General features: G+C 42.6%; 1 protein-coding gene across 9 annotated transcripts in view; it reads left to right on the forward strand.

Annotated features, from left to right (window-relative positions):
• LOC140726094 (zinc finger protein 638-like) overlaps positions 1–15,687 on the forward strand; it is a 209,271-nt gene that overhangs the window by 136,624 nt on the left and 56,960 nt on the right. For 7 of the 9 annotated variants that reach the window (XM_073042036.1, XM_073042033.1, XM_073042041.1 and 4 more), the window contains exons 6-12: positions 423–626; positions 5,106–5,164; positions 6,760–6,900; positions 10,043–10,174; positions 12,104–12,147; positions 13,068–13,144; positions 14,038–14,084. In XM_073042036.1, coding sequence (XP_072898137.1) covers positions 423–626; positions 5,106–5,164; positions 6,760–6,900; positions 10,043–10,174; positions 12,104–12,147; positions 13,068–13,144; positions 14,038–14,084 — 704 coding nt within the window. The remainder of the gene's footprint in view (positions 1–422; positions 627–5,105; positions 5,165–6,759; positions 6,901–10,042; positions 10,175–12,103; positions 12,148–13,067; positions 13,145–14,037; positions 14,085–15,687) is intronic. The other 2 variants (XM_073042034.1, XM_073042037.1) reach the window with 2 other exon arrangements.

The following is a 15,687-nucleotide window of genomic DNA, read 5'->3' on the forward strand; positions in this document are numbered from 1 at the left end:
TCGTTCTTTTTACCAAAATGCATTATCATACATTTCCCAACAATGTACTCCATCTGCCAATTTTTTGCCCATTCCTCCAGTTTATCTAAGACCTGCTGCAATCGCATTGCCTCATCAGCACTAACTACCCCACCACCTATCTTCATATCATCCACAAATTTTGCTATAAAGCCATTGAGCCCATTATCCAAGTAACACAGACAAATGCTGGAGGAATTCAGCAGGCCGGGTAGCATCAGTGGAAAAAAGTACAGTGCCGTTTTGGGCCAAGACATTGACTGTACTATTTTCCTTTGATGCTGCCTGGCCTGCTGAGTTCCTTCAACATATTGTGTGTGTTAATTGGATTTCCAGCAGCGGCCTTTCAGACCTGGTGTTACTTTAATTTTCTAATCTAAGTTTGATACACAATTTTCGATTAGGGCACATGGATAACAGAGCGGCTACCTACCAACGCCAGATACCACTACAATACAGAGATCGCTCAAAAACAAACCTTCACAAAGATCTGGCTGAATTACGTGACCTCGGCTTGCTGAGGGGAACGGGCCTCCAATCCTCGGAATCACCTGCTGCTGGTATCCGGAGACGGAGATGGAGACGTCGTAAGAGGAAGCGGAGGCAAGGCAAGCGGCAAGCGGGCAGGGGTTATGGAAATGGCAGGTAGATGGAGCTGAGTTTATGGACAGATCAGCCATGATCTTATTAAGTGGCGGGGAAGGCTCGATGGGACGGATGTTCTACTCCTGCTCCTATTTCTTACGTTATGAGATAGTTAACCCAGATTGAAGAGAGATTAAGAAGACTGGACCAACAGAATATAGAGTTAGAGGATTGACCCTTAATTCCCTTACTATGTAAAAGCGAACCCTAGCCAGCCGGCTCTCCCGTCCATTCTGCTCTCCAATGTCCGCTCCCTGGACAATAAATTGGACTACATCCGACTCCAACGAAATACTCGGCGGGAGTACAGAGTTTGCTCTGCGTATGTCTTCACAGAGACATGGCTCACTGATGGAATTCCGGACACTGCCATTCAGCTGGACGGGCTCGCCTTGTTTCGTGCGGACAGGGATGCAGCTCTCTCCGGTAAGACTCACAGTGGTGGTGTGTCTATTTACATCAATATGGAATGGTGCAAGAACTCTGTGCTGGTTTCCAGATACTGCTCATCGTTAGTGGAGTTCGTGGCTGTTAGATGCAGACCATTTTATTTGCCATGGGAATTCAACTCTGTCCTTGTATTCGGTGTCTACGTCCCCCCCAGTGCTAATGCTAAGGAGGTGCTCTGTGAACTGTACGGGGCTATTAGCGAACTGCAGGACGCACACCCTGATGGACTGTTTATTGTCGACGGTGATTTTAGCCACGCGAACCTTAAGTTAGTGCTCCCCAAATTCCATCAGTATGTGGACTTTGCAACAAGGGGGGAGAATGCGTTGGACCTGGTTTACACAAGCATCCCTGACGCGTACTGGGCTGAGCCCCACCCCCACCTCAGTTACTCAGACCACATCTCTGTTACGCTAATCCCAGCATACAGACCACTTGTCAGGCACTCCAGACCAGTTCTGAAGCAGGTGAAAACCTGGCCAGCAGGAGCCATCTCTGCTCTTCAAGACTGCTTTGAGCACACTGACTGGCACATGTTCAGGGAGGCTGCAACCGATGGCGACTCTAACAACTTGGATGAGTACACAGCATCAGTGACCAACTATATCAGCAAGTGCATTGATGATGTTACTCTGTCCAAGACCATCACTATATGTGTCAACCAGAAGCCATGGATGACCGCAGAGGTGCGTGCACTGCTGAGGTCCCGCAACTCCGCCTTCAGAGCAGGCGACAAGGCAGCCCTAACAATAGCAAGGGCCAAATTGTCCCGAACCATCAGAGGGGAAAAGCATGCACACGCCCAGCTAATCCACAGCCACTTCCAGGACAGCGACGACCCCATGTGCTGAATAATTTCTACGCCCGGTTTGAGGCGGAAAATGACGTGGCAGCGAGGAAGTCCACCCCTCCTGCAAATGTCTCACCGTGGTTGATATGAGAAGAACCCTGTGCAGGGTCAACCTATGGAAGGCTGCTGGACCAGACAACATCCCTGGTAGAGTGCTCAGAGGATGTGCAGACCAGCTAGCAGATGTTGTCACTGACATCTTCAACATCTCCCTGAGCAGCGCCACCGTTCCAACGTGCTTCAAGACCACCACCATCGTCCCTATGCTGAAGAAGTCTTCAGTGTCCTGCCTAAATGACTACCGTCCGGTTGCACTTACATCCATCAAAATGAAGTGTTTCGAGAGGCTTGTCATGAGGCATATCAAGACCCTGCTGCCTCCCTCACTGGACCCCCCTGCAGTTTGCGTACCGTCCCAACCACTCAACAGATGACACCATTGCCACCACTCTCCACCTGGCCCTACCCCACCTGGACAAAAAAGACACATACGTTCGGATGCTGTTCATAGACTTCAGTTCAGCATTCAACACAATCATCCCTCAGAAACTGATTGGAAAGCTGAGTCTACTGGGCCTGAATATCTCCCTCTGCAACTGGATCCTAGACTTATTGACTGGGAGAACTGTGTCAGTCTGGATCGGGAGCAGCATCTCCAACACCATCACACTGAGCACGGGGACCCCCAAGGCTGTGTGCTCAGTCCACTGCTGTTCACTCTGCTGACCCACGACTGTGCTGCAACACACAGCTCGAGCCACATCAGCAAGAACAATGAGTCAGCTTACAGAAAGAAAGTGCAGCGGCTAACAGACTGGTTCAGAGCCAACAACCTGTCTCTTAATGTGAACAAAACAAAAGAGATGGTTGTTGACTTCAGGAGGGCACAGAGTGACCACTCCCCACTGAACATCGACAGCTGCATCACTGCCTGGTTCGGAAATTGCACCATCTCGGATCGCAAGACCCTGCAGCGGATAGTGAGGTCAGCTGAGAAGATCATCAGGGTCTCTCTTCCTGCCATCACGGACATTTACACTACATGCTGCATCTGCAAAGGAAACAGCATTATGAAGGACCCCATGCACCGCTCATTCAATCTCTTCTCCCTCTTGCCGTCTGGGAAAAGGTTCCGAAGCATTCGGGCTCTCACAACCAGACTATGTAACAGTTTCTTCCCCCAAGCTATCAGACTCCTCAATACTCAGAGCCTGGACTGACACCTTGCCCTATTGTCCTGTTTATTATTTATTGTAACGCCTGCACTGTTTTTGTGCACTTTACGCAGTCATGTGTAGGTCTGTAGACTAGTGTAGCTTTCTCTGGTTTTTTTTGTGTAGTTCAGTCGAGTTTTTGTACTGTGTCATGTAACACCATGGTCCTGAAAAACGTTGTCTCATTTTTACTATGTACTGTACCAGCAGTTATGGTCCAAATGACAATAGAAGTGACTTGACTTGACTTAAATATATTTAGTTAAGAAGCCTCAACTGTTTCTCTGGGCAGGGAATTCCACAGATTCACCACTCTGGAAAAACAGTTTCTCCTCATCTCTGTCCTAAATCTTCTCCCCTGAATCTTGAGGCGTGTACCCTAGTTCTAATCTCCACATTCTTTATCACAAGTGTCCTTTACATAGTGAGATCAGGCATGTACACTATATTCTTGGTCCAGTCTGGATAAATCCCTAATCTCATCCATCTATATTTACTTTTGTGCCTGTCTTTGTGTGTGTGTGTATATATATATATATATATAAAAAAAATACATTTCTCGCTTCCAGAATTGTTTCATGGTTGTTAATTTTCAGTGATACACACACAAATCCTGGGGAAACTCAGCAGGTTAGGCAGCCTCTATTGAGAGTAATACACAAGAATCTCTTGTGATAATTTTAACACAGGATGATAAGATTGGTGGTGTTGTGGATAGCTTAGAGGACTTGGAATGAATACAACGGGATATTGATCAGTTATAGATATGGGTGGAGAAATGGAAGATGGAGTTTAACCTGGCAAAATGTAATATGTTGCTCCTTGGTGGGTCAGATGTGAAGTGACTATTCAGGAGAAGGCTCAACATTCTTGATGAGCAGGTGGAACTTGGAATGCGCGATCATAGATACCTGAAAGTAACTGATAGGGCAATTAAGAAGGCAAATAGCATGCTTGCTTTTATTAGTTGAGGCACTGAGTTTAAAAGTAAGGAAGTAATGTTGCAACTTTATAAAAATCTAGTTAGGCCACACTTGGAGTATTGCATACAATTCTGGTTGCCCCACTATAGGAAGAATGTTGAGGGTTTGGATAGGGTACTGAAGAGGTTTAATGGGGTGCTGTCTGGATTAGAGGACATATGCTGTAATGAGAGGCTGGATAAACTTAGGTTGTTTTCACTGGAGTGGAGAGCTCTAAGGGGAGATCTGATAGGGGTTTATAAAACTGTGAGAGGCATAGATGTACTAGATAGTATCCTTTTCCCCAGGGTTGAAATGTCTAATATCAGAGGGCAAGCATTTTAAGATGGGGGGGTGGGGTAATTTCAAAGGAGACATGAGGAGTAAGTTTCTACACATCGTGCCTAGAATGTGCTGCCTGAGGTGGTAAAGAACCCCATCTGCTCTGATCAAAACAGTAAGGAAAAAGGAGTGACTACAAAGCAGAAATACATCATAACATGATTTGTGGATTGGACTCTGTAATTCATGTCAATGAAATCTTGCCCAAGACCCAAGACTTTTAAGGGACATTTGGATAGGCACATGAATGTAAGGAAAATGGAAGGATGTGGACATTGCAGGTAGAGGGGTTTATTTAGGTTGCAGATTTGTTTACTAAATTAATTGGTGCAGCATAATTTTGTGGTCTGAAGGGCCTGTTCCTTTGCTGTACTAGTTGTAGGGGGATTCTTATAATAGGATGCATATGCCCCACTAAACACCAACACTTTCGGTGTCTCATGAAAATAAAAACAAGCTGCAGCTAATCAATCTGAAACTAAAACAAGATTCAGGTAGGACTCATCGTACTTGTGGAAATAGAAGCAATAGTGAAAGAACTGTGTGTTTGGGCCTAGAATGATGTGATAATTCACTCCTGGTTACAAGCTGAACGCTGACTGAGTTCTCTTCCTATTCCTGCAGCTTCTGCTTCCGAGGAGGCGGAGTACCCTGATGCTCAAGACAAGGCTAGTGCGCAGCAGGTGAGTGATAACTGTTCTTGCTACCCAGTTGTCAAAGACGACACTCACTTTGTCACTATTCATACAATGATGTTAAAAGTCAGTTCTGCACATGGCGAGTGGGATTAAGGAAAAGCCCAAGGTGTTCCGCACGTATGTGAATAACAGATGGATGACCAGAGTGAGGCTAAGACTGATCAGGGATAGAACTGATGACAAGAGGTAGGGGAGGTATTTTGCTTCAGTATTCACCAGTGAGAGGGAACTTGAGGTTTGTAAAGACAGTGTAAAACCAGCTGATGTGCTAGCACATATCAGTGTTAAGACAGAGGATGTGCTGTATCTATCTCAAATTACTATTTGAAACAAGGGTTTGTTTCAAATAGTTTTTGGTGATGACATTTGCATCCTTACCAGCTGCAGGAGTTGTACCAGATGATTAGAGGTTTGCTAATTTTATTGTTTTGTTCAATAAAGGGGAAAAAGGGATAACCTTGGGAATCATTTGCCAGTGTGTCTTAAATTAGTGATGGCCAAATTATTGGACAGGATTGTTATACAGAGGATTTCTAAGCATTTGAAGTATAGTCTGATTGGGGATAGTCAGTATGGCTTTATGAAAGCCAGATCATATTCCACGAGCCTAATTGAATTCTTCAAGGAAGCAACAAACAGATCGATGAAAATATAAGGGAGATTTGGTGCATGTGGATTTTAGTAAGGCGTTTAACAATGTTCCCCATAGTACGTTCTTTCAGAAAGCTAAGCATCCATGGAGACTTAGTTGTGTGTATTCTGAATTGTCTTGTACACAGAAAGCAGAGAGTGGTAGTGGATAGAACATACTCTGCCTGAAAGCCAGTTACGAGTATCACAGGGAGGGATGTCTTCCAGACCATAAGGAGGCATTGTAAAGGCGAAAGATTACCAGGCAAGGGATGTCAAAGTGTGAATCAGCTGCCCACCACAGTGCTGGGAGCCTGACCAGATTATTCAGAAGTTCTATGGAGCATTGTGTTCGGTTCTGGATTCCTCGTTATAGGAAGGATGTGGAAGTTTTAGAGAAGATGCAGTGATTTACCAGAGTGCTTCCTGGTTTAGAGAGCATGCTTTGTGAGGATAGGTTGAGTGAGCTAGGGCTTTTCTTACTGGAGTGAAGGAGGATGAGAGGTGTAGGTCAAGTGAACAGAGGAAAAATTGCTGATATGAAAGTACACAATTTTAAGATGATTTGAAGAAACTCTGGGGGGGATATCAGAGGTAAGTTTTCTTCCAGAGAATGTTGAGTGTTTGGTATGTGCTACTGGGGTGTTGATAGAGGTAGATACATTAAGGATGTGGGTGAAAGAAAATGAGGGCCATGGGGGAGGTAAGGGTTAGATTGATCTTAGAATTGGTTAAAAAGTTGTGGGACAAAGGGCCTGTACTGTAATCTGCTATTTTATGTTCTACATAGTCTGGTGCATATTGATGCAACCTGTTGAAGAATAAATGCTTCTCTGCACTCTATCTTAGCAGGGACCTGGGATTGGTTGTGGCTGCAGTTGTCAAGGGCGTGGTTTACGCTTTCTTGTTAATTCCATTGAAGTGCTAACTGTTCTGTTGTTTTTTCAAAGATGAATGAAATGAGGAAGAGTGGACGTGTGGTTCACGTCACTGACCTGCCACATGATGGCTACACTGAAGAAGACATCTCAAAGCTGACCCAGCCTTTTGGAAAAGTTGTTGGCATTAAATTGGTCAGCTCCAAAAATGAGGTAAAGTTTCATGTCTTAGTATCAAGCTCATATTGAAGTATCATACTGATGTGCCAGCTTGAAAAGATTGGTGTGAAATTTCAGTGCTCAGTCTCTCACCAACTATTATGGAGAAGGGATCCCCAGATTGCAAAAGGCTAAATTTAGATAAGCCTCTAGTGCCATCTGTGTGGAATTTGCACATTCTCCCTGGAGGGTTTGTCCGTTTCCCCTCTCATCCCAGATCCCTGAAGGCCAGTGGACTAATCAGCTACTGTAAACTGTCCCTGGTCTGTAAGTGGATACTGGAGTCTGGGTAGAATTGATGGAAATAGCATTAATGTTAACGGCTGTGCAATTAGCACTGGCTCAGTTGGCCAAAGGACCTTTTCTCAGAGTGGTACAATGTGCAAAGCAACCTGAATTTGATCCCAACTTCCAATGTTTTCGGAGTAACGTTTGTACATTCTCCGTGTGCCAATGTGGGCTTCCTCTGCATCCTGCAGTTTCCTCCTAAAGCCAAAAGATGTGCAACTTGGTTGGTTAATTGGTCATAGAATGTGGATGGAATCTGAGAAGTTATTAGTGGAAACGAGGGGAGAATAGATTGGGTAGACTGAGTTGTATAACATAGAAACTGGCCCTACAACCCTCTGACTATGCTGGCCACTGTGGTCATCTGCAATAATATCACATTAATTCCATATTCCTTCATAATCTATATTCAAGTATTTGTAAAGTATCTTGTCAATATTACTTTCCTAGCCTCCATCACCATCATTGACAGCTCATTCAGATAACAACTCCTCCGATCTCACTTTCTCACTTTCTCAATCAATGGGAAACAGACAATTGCTGTACCCTATGTATGCCTTACCTAATTTTATATACAGTAATGTGCAAAAGTTTTTGGCACCCTAGATTTTTTGATACATTTTGTTTTAGATGTTTATTTTATGTCTGTAGAAAAGAGCAAATCCTAAAAATTTTATGTTAGAGAAATGTTTGTATTTCAATGAAGAAAGTAACATATTAAGTAACAGACCACTTTTCAAATAAAAACTTGATTATTTTGTCGGTATGTAGCAAACATAAACAAAGATAACAAGCAGGATGCTAATGACATAATGAGTTGAATGAACTAAACTGATTGACTGAAATGGGTATAGAAGGACTCAAACTGGACAAAGGACAAATAAACTAAAGGGTGTTGCAGATATGACTGTTTAACCTTCAAATCATCAATTCCTGTAATTGTGGCAGGAGTGAGTATAGCATCAAGACACAAGGTGACCATCCAGGATCAGCAAGGTTGCTCCCAAGCAGAATTTTTGCCAATTACCAGAGTTTCAAGATGTGCTTTTCAAGCTCTTCTGAAGAAGCACAAAGAAGCAGGCAAGGTTGAAGACTGGAAATGTAGTAGTAGGACATGGAAACTAAATGCAACAGATGAGTGATACATCAAACTGACATATTCTAAATTGGAAGTCCAGCACTGAAACCACTGGAACCCAAGTCCACCTTTCTTCAGTATTGTCAGAAGTGGTCTTCATTGAATTGCTGCCAAAATGCCATTCCTCTGAAATGGAAACAAAGCCAAAAGATTTATCTTCGTTCAAAAACACAAGGGGTAAGATGCTGAACAGTAGCAGAAAAAGGCTCTGTGCTGGCAAGTCAAAATTTGGAATTTTTGGCTTAAAGCAGGAGGCATTTTGACCAGGAGTGCTACAAATAGAAGCAGATTCTCATCCATCACACAATGCCATCAGGGAGGCGTCTGATCAGTGCCACCTTCACTCTGTAGTAGGACAGTGATTCCAAACACAAGGCCAAAGAACTGGAAAAGAAGAACAAGGAGTTCTGTAACAGGTGGCATGGCTTCCACTGAGATCTGATCTCAACATCAGCGAGCCTGTCTGGGATTATCTGGAGAAACAGAAGCAAGTGATACAGCCTAAGTCTGCAGAAGAACTGTGACCAGTTCTTCAAAATGCTTGGAACAACCTATCAGCTGATTTGCTGATAAAACTGCATGATAATGTACCTAAGAGAATTAATGAAGTTTTAAAGACAAGTGGTCACACCGAATATTGATTCAATTTAGTTTTTTTTTACTTTTCTCTGATCTTTATAGTATTTTTTTGATATTTAGAAACGTTTCATTATTTTTGAAAGTATCTTTGTTTTACAAAACTTTTTTACATGTACCTAAGACCTTTGCACAGTACTGTATCTTGATAATGTCACTCCTCAATCCGCTTTGCTCCAGAGAAAGTAGAGCTGGCCTAACTAATCTTATGATAATTCTAGCTTGTTAATGTAGGTACCATCCTTGTAAATCTTTTATGCACACCCTCCAGCTTAATTACATCCATCCAATTGTGTGGCAGTCAAGAACTATATGTGATGAAGGCAGGCATACCATACAACACCTTCACCATCCTAGCTCCTTATGTTTCTACTTTCAGGGAATTACGTACTTCTATCGATAAACTCTCCTATACCCTGTCATTGAGTACATAATCACCATGTTATATGACATGGGTGATGGTGGTCTATGACCATGATTGTTCTTGGCAAATTTTTCTACAAAAATGATTTGCCATTGCCTTCTTCTGGACAGCGTCATTACAAGATGGGTGACCCCAGCTGTTAACAAAACTCTTTAAGAGATTGTCAGCCTGGCTTCAATGGTCACATAACCAGGACTTGTGTATGCACCAGCTGCTCATATGACCATCCACCACCTGCTCCCATAGCTTCACATGACACTGATCAGGAGGCTAAGCAGGTGCTACACCTCACTCGAGTGATCTTCAGGCTAACAGAAGGGACAATAAATTAGCTGTGATCAAATGGTGAAGCAGTATTGGTGGGCTGAATGGGCTAATTCTGCTCCAATATCTTACGGGTGCAAACTCGATGAAACTTTGATGCCATTGGGTAGTTCATAGCCAGCACAGACATGGTTGACTGAAGGACTTTTTCCAAAGCTATACTGTTCTATGTTCCACATTCAATGAACTTGCATCTCTTCCTAAGCTATAGACAATAATGTGGATGGATAATCTTAGTTTCTTTTTAAATATTGGCAAAAAAAGGCTATGAGAGTTGAGTGATTCTTTTCTAAGGTTGTTGAATGCATTTTATTTCTCAAAAATAGGCTTTCCTGGAAATGGCATATAAAGAGGCTGCAGTAGCAGTGGTGGAGTTCTACAGCATCACGCCAGCGGAAATCAACCGCCGGCAGGTGTCCATGACATTACTGGGACAGAAGAAGGATGTTCCAAAACTGGTAAGCACTGGGGCAGTTTAATTCCATTTAGGGTGTACTGCAACATATGTGTTGGTATCCAAAAAGCATGCACATCATTTGAGGTTTAGCTGGTTTACTGAGTACTTCGACCATATAGTGACTTGCATCTGTATAACTTCGCTCACTTAAGGAAAAAGTCAGGGTGGAGTGGAGAAAGATCTTGTGTTTCTGTACTCACAAGAGATTCTACAGATGCTGCAAATTCAGAGCAACACACAAAATGTTGGAGGAGCTGAGCAGGTCAGGCAAACCTGTGGAGGAGAGTAAACCATCGACATTTATTTTTCTCTGTAGATGCTGCCTAACCTGCTGAATTCCTCCAGCATTATGTGTGTGCTGTGTTTCTATGTCCCTCAAAGCACTTTGTAGCTAGTAGAGTATTCACTACAATGTAAGAAGCTAGTGTGAATGGTAATGTGATCAAAATTGTTTTAGCCGGAAAATGGAAGAAGGCTCTGGTGCATTTGCCCAATTAGAGTTTTGCACCCATTAGCTAGAGGGTGATGAATCTGTGGAACTCATTGCTATAGACTGCTCTGGGGGCCAAGCCTTTGGGTATATTTAATGCAGAGGTGAGAGTTTTGTGATTAGTTAGGGTGTCAAAGGTTACGGGGAGAAGGCAGGAGAATGTGGTTGACAGGGATAATAAATTAGCCATGATGGAATGACAGCCCAGACTTGATGGGCCAAATGGCTTAATTTTGCTCCAGTGACTTATGACTAAGTTTAGTGAGATAAAAAGGTAAATCAACCTTGACGTCAAGTTTAAGAGATTAAAAGAAAGAGTAACACTAACATTAGCGTTGCTATGCTCAGAATTTGAGGGGTGTAGAGGCTGTGCACTGAATCACAAGACAAGCATTAGATGCAAAAGGTAACCAAGGCATTAAGCTTAACCTCCGGTACCAGACACACAGCCATGCAGCCAGCATTGAAGCATTCAAATAGTCTGGATGCTGGGAGTCCGTGCATCGACCACATCAATATCGCTAGTCATATTTTAAAAGTGTGTCCGCGCGCACGGAGCGCATGCACACACGCACACAATCCCACTCCCCCAGCAGAACTCAGGCTGCATCGATGGAAGGGTATTAAAATGTCAATATTTCAGGTCAAAATCCTTCATTGGGACTGAAAAGGAAGGGGACAGAAGTCAGAATAAGAAGGTGGGGAGGGAGTACAAACTGAGGTGATGATAGGTGGGAGGGTGGGGTTGTGAGGTAAGAAGTTAAAAGGGGATCAGTAACAGATAAAGGGCTGAAGTAGGGGGAACCATGGTGTACATGACTCTCTGGGATTTGTGTACCATTCCCAAGTTCTGAGCATAGTGAACCCGGAGTGTCTGATACAACTGTAAAGCACTACAACCCCTTCTCAGAGTTTTCACCCCTCTGGGCAGATTACACTGCAGGTGGATCTGAAATCAAAGCAGTGAATCATGGAAGTACTGAGCAATTCAGCATCTGTGGTAATAATTGACATGAAATTTCACTAGTCACTGGTTAAGGTACTGAAGAAGATTATTGTGTGTACCTATGGTAATTTTTTCTTCTGGAAATAATGTCCATTGTGCTGGGTACAGAACAAATACCTGATGCAAAGAACAATGGGGAGTAATCTGGAGCAAAAAATAAACGGTGTGAAGAACTCAGCTGCTGAGCATCTCCTGACCATTTGTTTGCCAGCAGAGATGCTGCTCGACCCATGAACTCTTTCAACAGATTTTATTTGCTGAAGATTCTAGCATCTTGAGTCAGTGTTTCCAGTGATTGCTCTTTACCATTTTGTCCGTGTTTCTTCCTCTTGCATGTGCTCTCCCTTTAGGCTTAGCAGTCATCCATTTGTGGCTTCAGTTTTTACTGCAGGATACAACTGGAAAATCCTAATGCTTCAATTTTATTTTAATAGGATCAGAGCGAACAATTAGAGAGCCAAGCTGCTGCCTTTGAAGAGTAAGTGTCTGAATAGCAAATCTTGAATACGTATAGACTGTACATCAGTCCTAGAGCTGTCAGTGATTATCAGTATCATCCGTACACAGTAAACAGTATTAAAATAAACATCAGCCAGAATTCATTTTCATGTCTAGTGTGTCAGAGTAATAGTTACTCTAACCTGTTTAAAATAGTTGTTATGTTACGTTAAGTAATTTTGTAAATTAAGTATAAAAGTAAGCTTTAAAGCATGAATGCCTTGGTTTTATACATCAAGGATCAATTTTATTTGCCATATACAATATATATTGTATTCACAATATGTATTATGAATTTGCTGTGTTGTACTATTGATCCGTAAATCCACTGAAGATAATTGCTTGATGTTCAAAGTCAAAATAGAGGTAATTCTGTGTAAGCTACATTCATTGACACAAATGATTCAGACCTTGAAATCGTCAAGTAGGAGATAGGGAGAGGAATAAACTGCTAGGCTATGATTGTTGCCAAAAGACTTTGCAACTGCTGTACTACCACTGGTTGAAAACTGGGAGGCGTGTCTGCTATTACTCTTTTGCTTTCTTCCAGAGACTTGAGGGCCAGGGTAATTTTAGATTGCTCTCTCTTTTCCTCTCTCCCACTGCCCCCCCCCCCCCCCAATCATCTTCCCTTCTGTCTCTTGCTCTTTTAGGCCTTGCACATAACTTCATGTGTTTTCAGTGATAGTGACAGTATTATATAATTTGGGGTACTCTGCTTCACCAATATAGATAGGTACCTGGAGCTTAGAAAAATAGAAGGCTATGGGTAGCCCTAGTAATTTCTAAGGTAGGGACATGTTCGGCATAACTTTGTGGGCCGAAGGGCCTGTATTGTGCTACAGGTTTTCTATGTTTAAGATATTGTATGACCTCACAATTCTCTTTGGTCTGCCTTAGGAAAGAGAACACTGCAGACACTAGTGCTGTCCCTCAGACGACTATGGAAGCCACTACTCCGTCTTCAGCTGATGCAAGTAAGATAATATACTGAAGGGGATTTATAAAGATGGGATAGTTTTCAGCTTGGGGTTGATATGAGTTGGGTATGCTTTGAATCAAGTGCTGTCTATTATCCAGTGACATTTTACCTTGCTAAATGAAATACCCACAAGCATAACGGTAAAGATGTGAACCAAAGCATTACACCTGTATTGCAATTTCAGGTGCAAAGAGTCAAGTGATGCTTATTAAACTCTGTTCCTAAAATATTAACAAATAGCTCCAGACTTTGCCCATCTCTGTGTATCGACCCCAGGACTCTCCGATCATGGTTTGATCTTTGGGCCCTGGGTTGTGGATTCACATGGGCTTCCAACCCTGGTGACCTGGAAGTGTTCATTGGTCCTCATGACTTCTGCAAGTATAGACCTTCAACCTGCGGCAAGCTGACCCAATCTCTGGGATTTCTGCGCTTTGACTGCGGAGTGCTCCGACCTGGATTCAGAACACTTGTTCTTCATTGCTCTTAACTCTTCCTTTTTCCTAAGATCTAATTTGACTCGTAACTCCCAATGCTATCCCCAAAACCATCTCTGTGAATGTAGAAAAGACAAAGTCTGAGCCATGACTTTAATGGTCATCACAGCTCAGTGCCACCTTGACCAGTGCTTTTTAATAGTCAAAATACCTAAAGTTACTTCAGAATGATATCAAGTGATATAAGTGGATGTCAGTCCAGATGTCTTGTACAGTTCTGAAATATGTATTACTGCTTAACGGGAATTAGTATCTTCACAAGAAATGCCAAACTGTGTCAATAGTGTTAGAGATAAAATACTATTTAGCTTTAAATCAGGTTGTTACTACTGAATTTTAAACTTGCTGTGTGAAGGTTGGAAGTCACTGAAGGTGTTTAACTTTTTATCAGCAGTGAAAGAAGATGAAACTGCAGCAACGCAGAAGACAGAGTCTGAGGTGAGTTCCATTCACTTGTTAAAGCTAGTGAGATGAACACGGTTGGCCCTCAAGAAAATTGAAAACATTTCAGAATCAGGCTTTTAACATTATTATGATATGTCAAACTTGTTGCTTTCTGGCAGCAGGCCAGTCCAAAGTCAAAAATTAATATAAATTATAAAATAGTTTAACAAAAGGAAAATTGAGGTAATGTTGATGGACTGTTCAGAAATCTGATGGCAGAGGGGAAGAACCTGTTTCTGAATCATTGAGTATGACTTTTAGGCTTCTGTACCTCCTCTCCAATGGTAGTATCAAGAAGAAAGCATATCCTGGATGGTGAGGGGCCTTAATGATGCATGCTGCCACCTTGAGGTACCACTGTTTGAAGGTGTTCTCAATAATAGGGAGGGTGGTACCCGTGATGGATTTGACTGTGTCCACAATCCTCTGCAGCCACTTGCGATGCTGTGCATTAGAGTCTCCTTGCCAGGTAGTGATGCACCATGCATCAGTAGAAATTAGCAAGTCTTTGGTGAAATGCCAAATCTCCTCAAACTCCTAATGAAGTAGAGCCATTGGAGTGCCTTCTTCATGATTGTAGCAATGTGTTTTTAATATCCGTTTTTAAGTTGCACTGAAGCCCAAGGTGTTTGTCACAGGCATTTCATTGCCACAGTGATATCATTTCTCAGGCTTTGCCAGGAGTGAAGAAAAGAGTGTGGTCCACAGTATGTGTCTTACACTGGTGCATTTTAATTTTACAGGAAAGCTAGGTTAGCTTGCTTTTTGTGTTACTTGAATCAAGGGTTCTGAGGGGGAGACCTTATAGAGATAGACCAAATTATTGGGAGAGTGGGTAGTGAGAATCTTTAAAATGAAAGGAAATAGGTAGAGGTGAAAGGGGAGTCTTTCTCATCTTGTTGTTGGAATCTAGAAACACTGCCTGAGGAAGTGGTGGAGGTACGTCCTGTTGCAACGTTCAAGAATCTGGACAAATATTGGCATCACCAAGGCAGGCCAAATGTGGGTAATAGGATTGGTATAGATGTTCAGCATGACCATGGTAGGCTAAAGGGATTTTTTCTCTGCTGTGTGACTTTATGACTCCTATAATTTAGTTTACAAGTTAGTCAAACTTTGTAACGGTGGTTGGAATGCTACTGGGGTGAATTCTGAGTGACAGGATCTAGCAACATTTCAAAAGATGGTCAGCATGGGTTTGTACATGGAAAAACATATCTGGCAAATTAGTTTGAATTTTTTTGAGGAGATGATGAAGATTAATAAGGCATGCAGTAGTTGTTGTCTACAAGGACTTCAGCAAGCTCCTGCTTGGCAGGTTAGTCTGGAAAATTAGATCACATGGGATCTATGGTAAGCTGACCAGTTTGATACAAAATTAGTTCAGTGGAAGGAGACAGCGTGATAATGGAGGATTGTTTTATCAGCTTGGAGGCCTTGACCAGTGTGTGTTACACCAATTGGTGCTGGGGTCATTGCAGTTTGCCATCCAAATTCTATAACATAGATAACAATGCTGTTAACATTAGTAAGTTGGCCAATGACTCCAGAGCTGGTAGAGTAGTGACCAATGAAGAAAGTTTTCCAAGATTACAAT

The sequence above is a fragment of the Hemitrygon akajei genome, chromosome 4 (genome assembly GCF_048418815.1).
Source record: "Hemitrygon akajei chromosome 4, sHemAka1.3, whole genome shotgun sequence".
Classification (NCBI taxonomy): Eukaryota; Metazoa; Chordata; class Chondrichthyes; order Myliobatiformes; family Dasyatidae; genus Hemitrygon; species Hemitrygon akajei.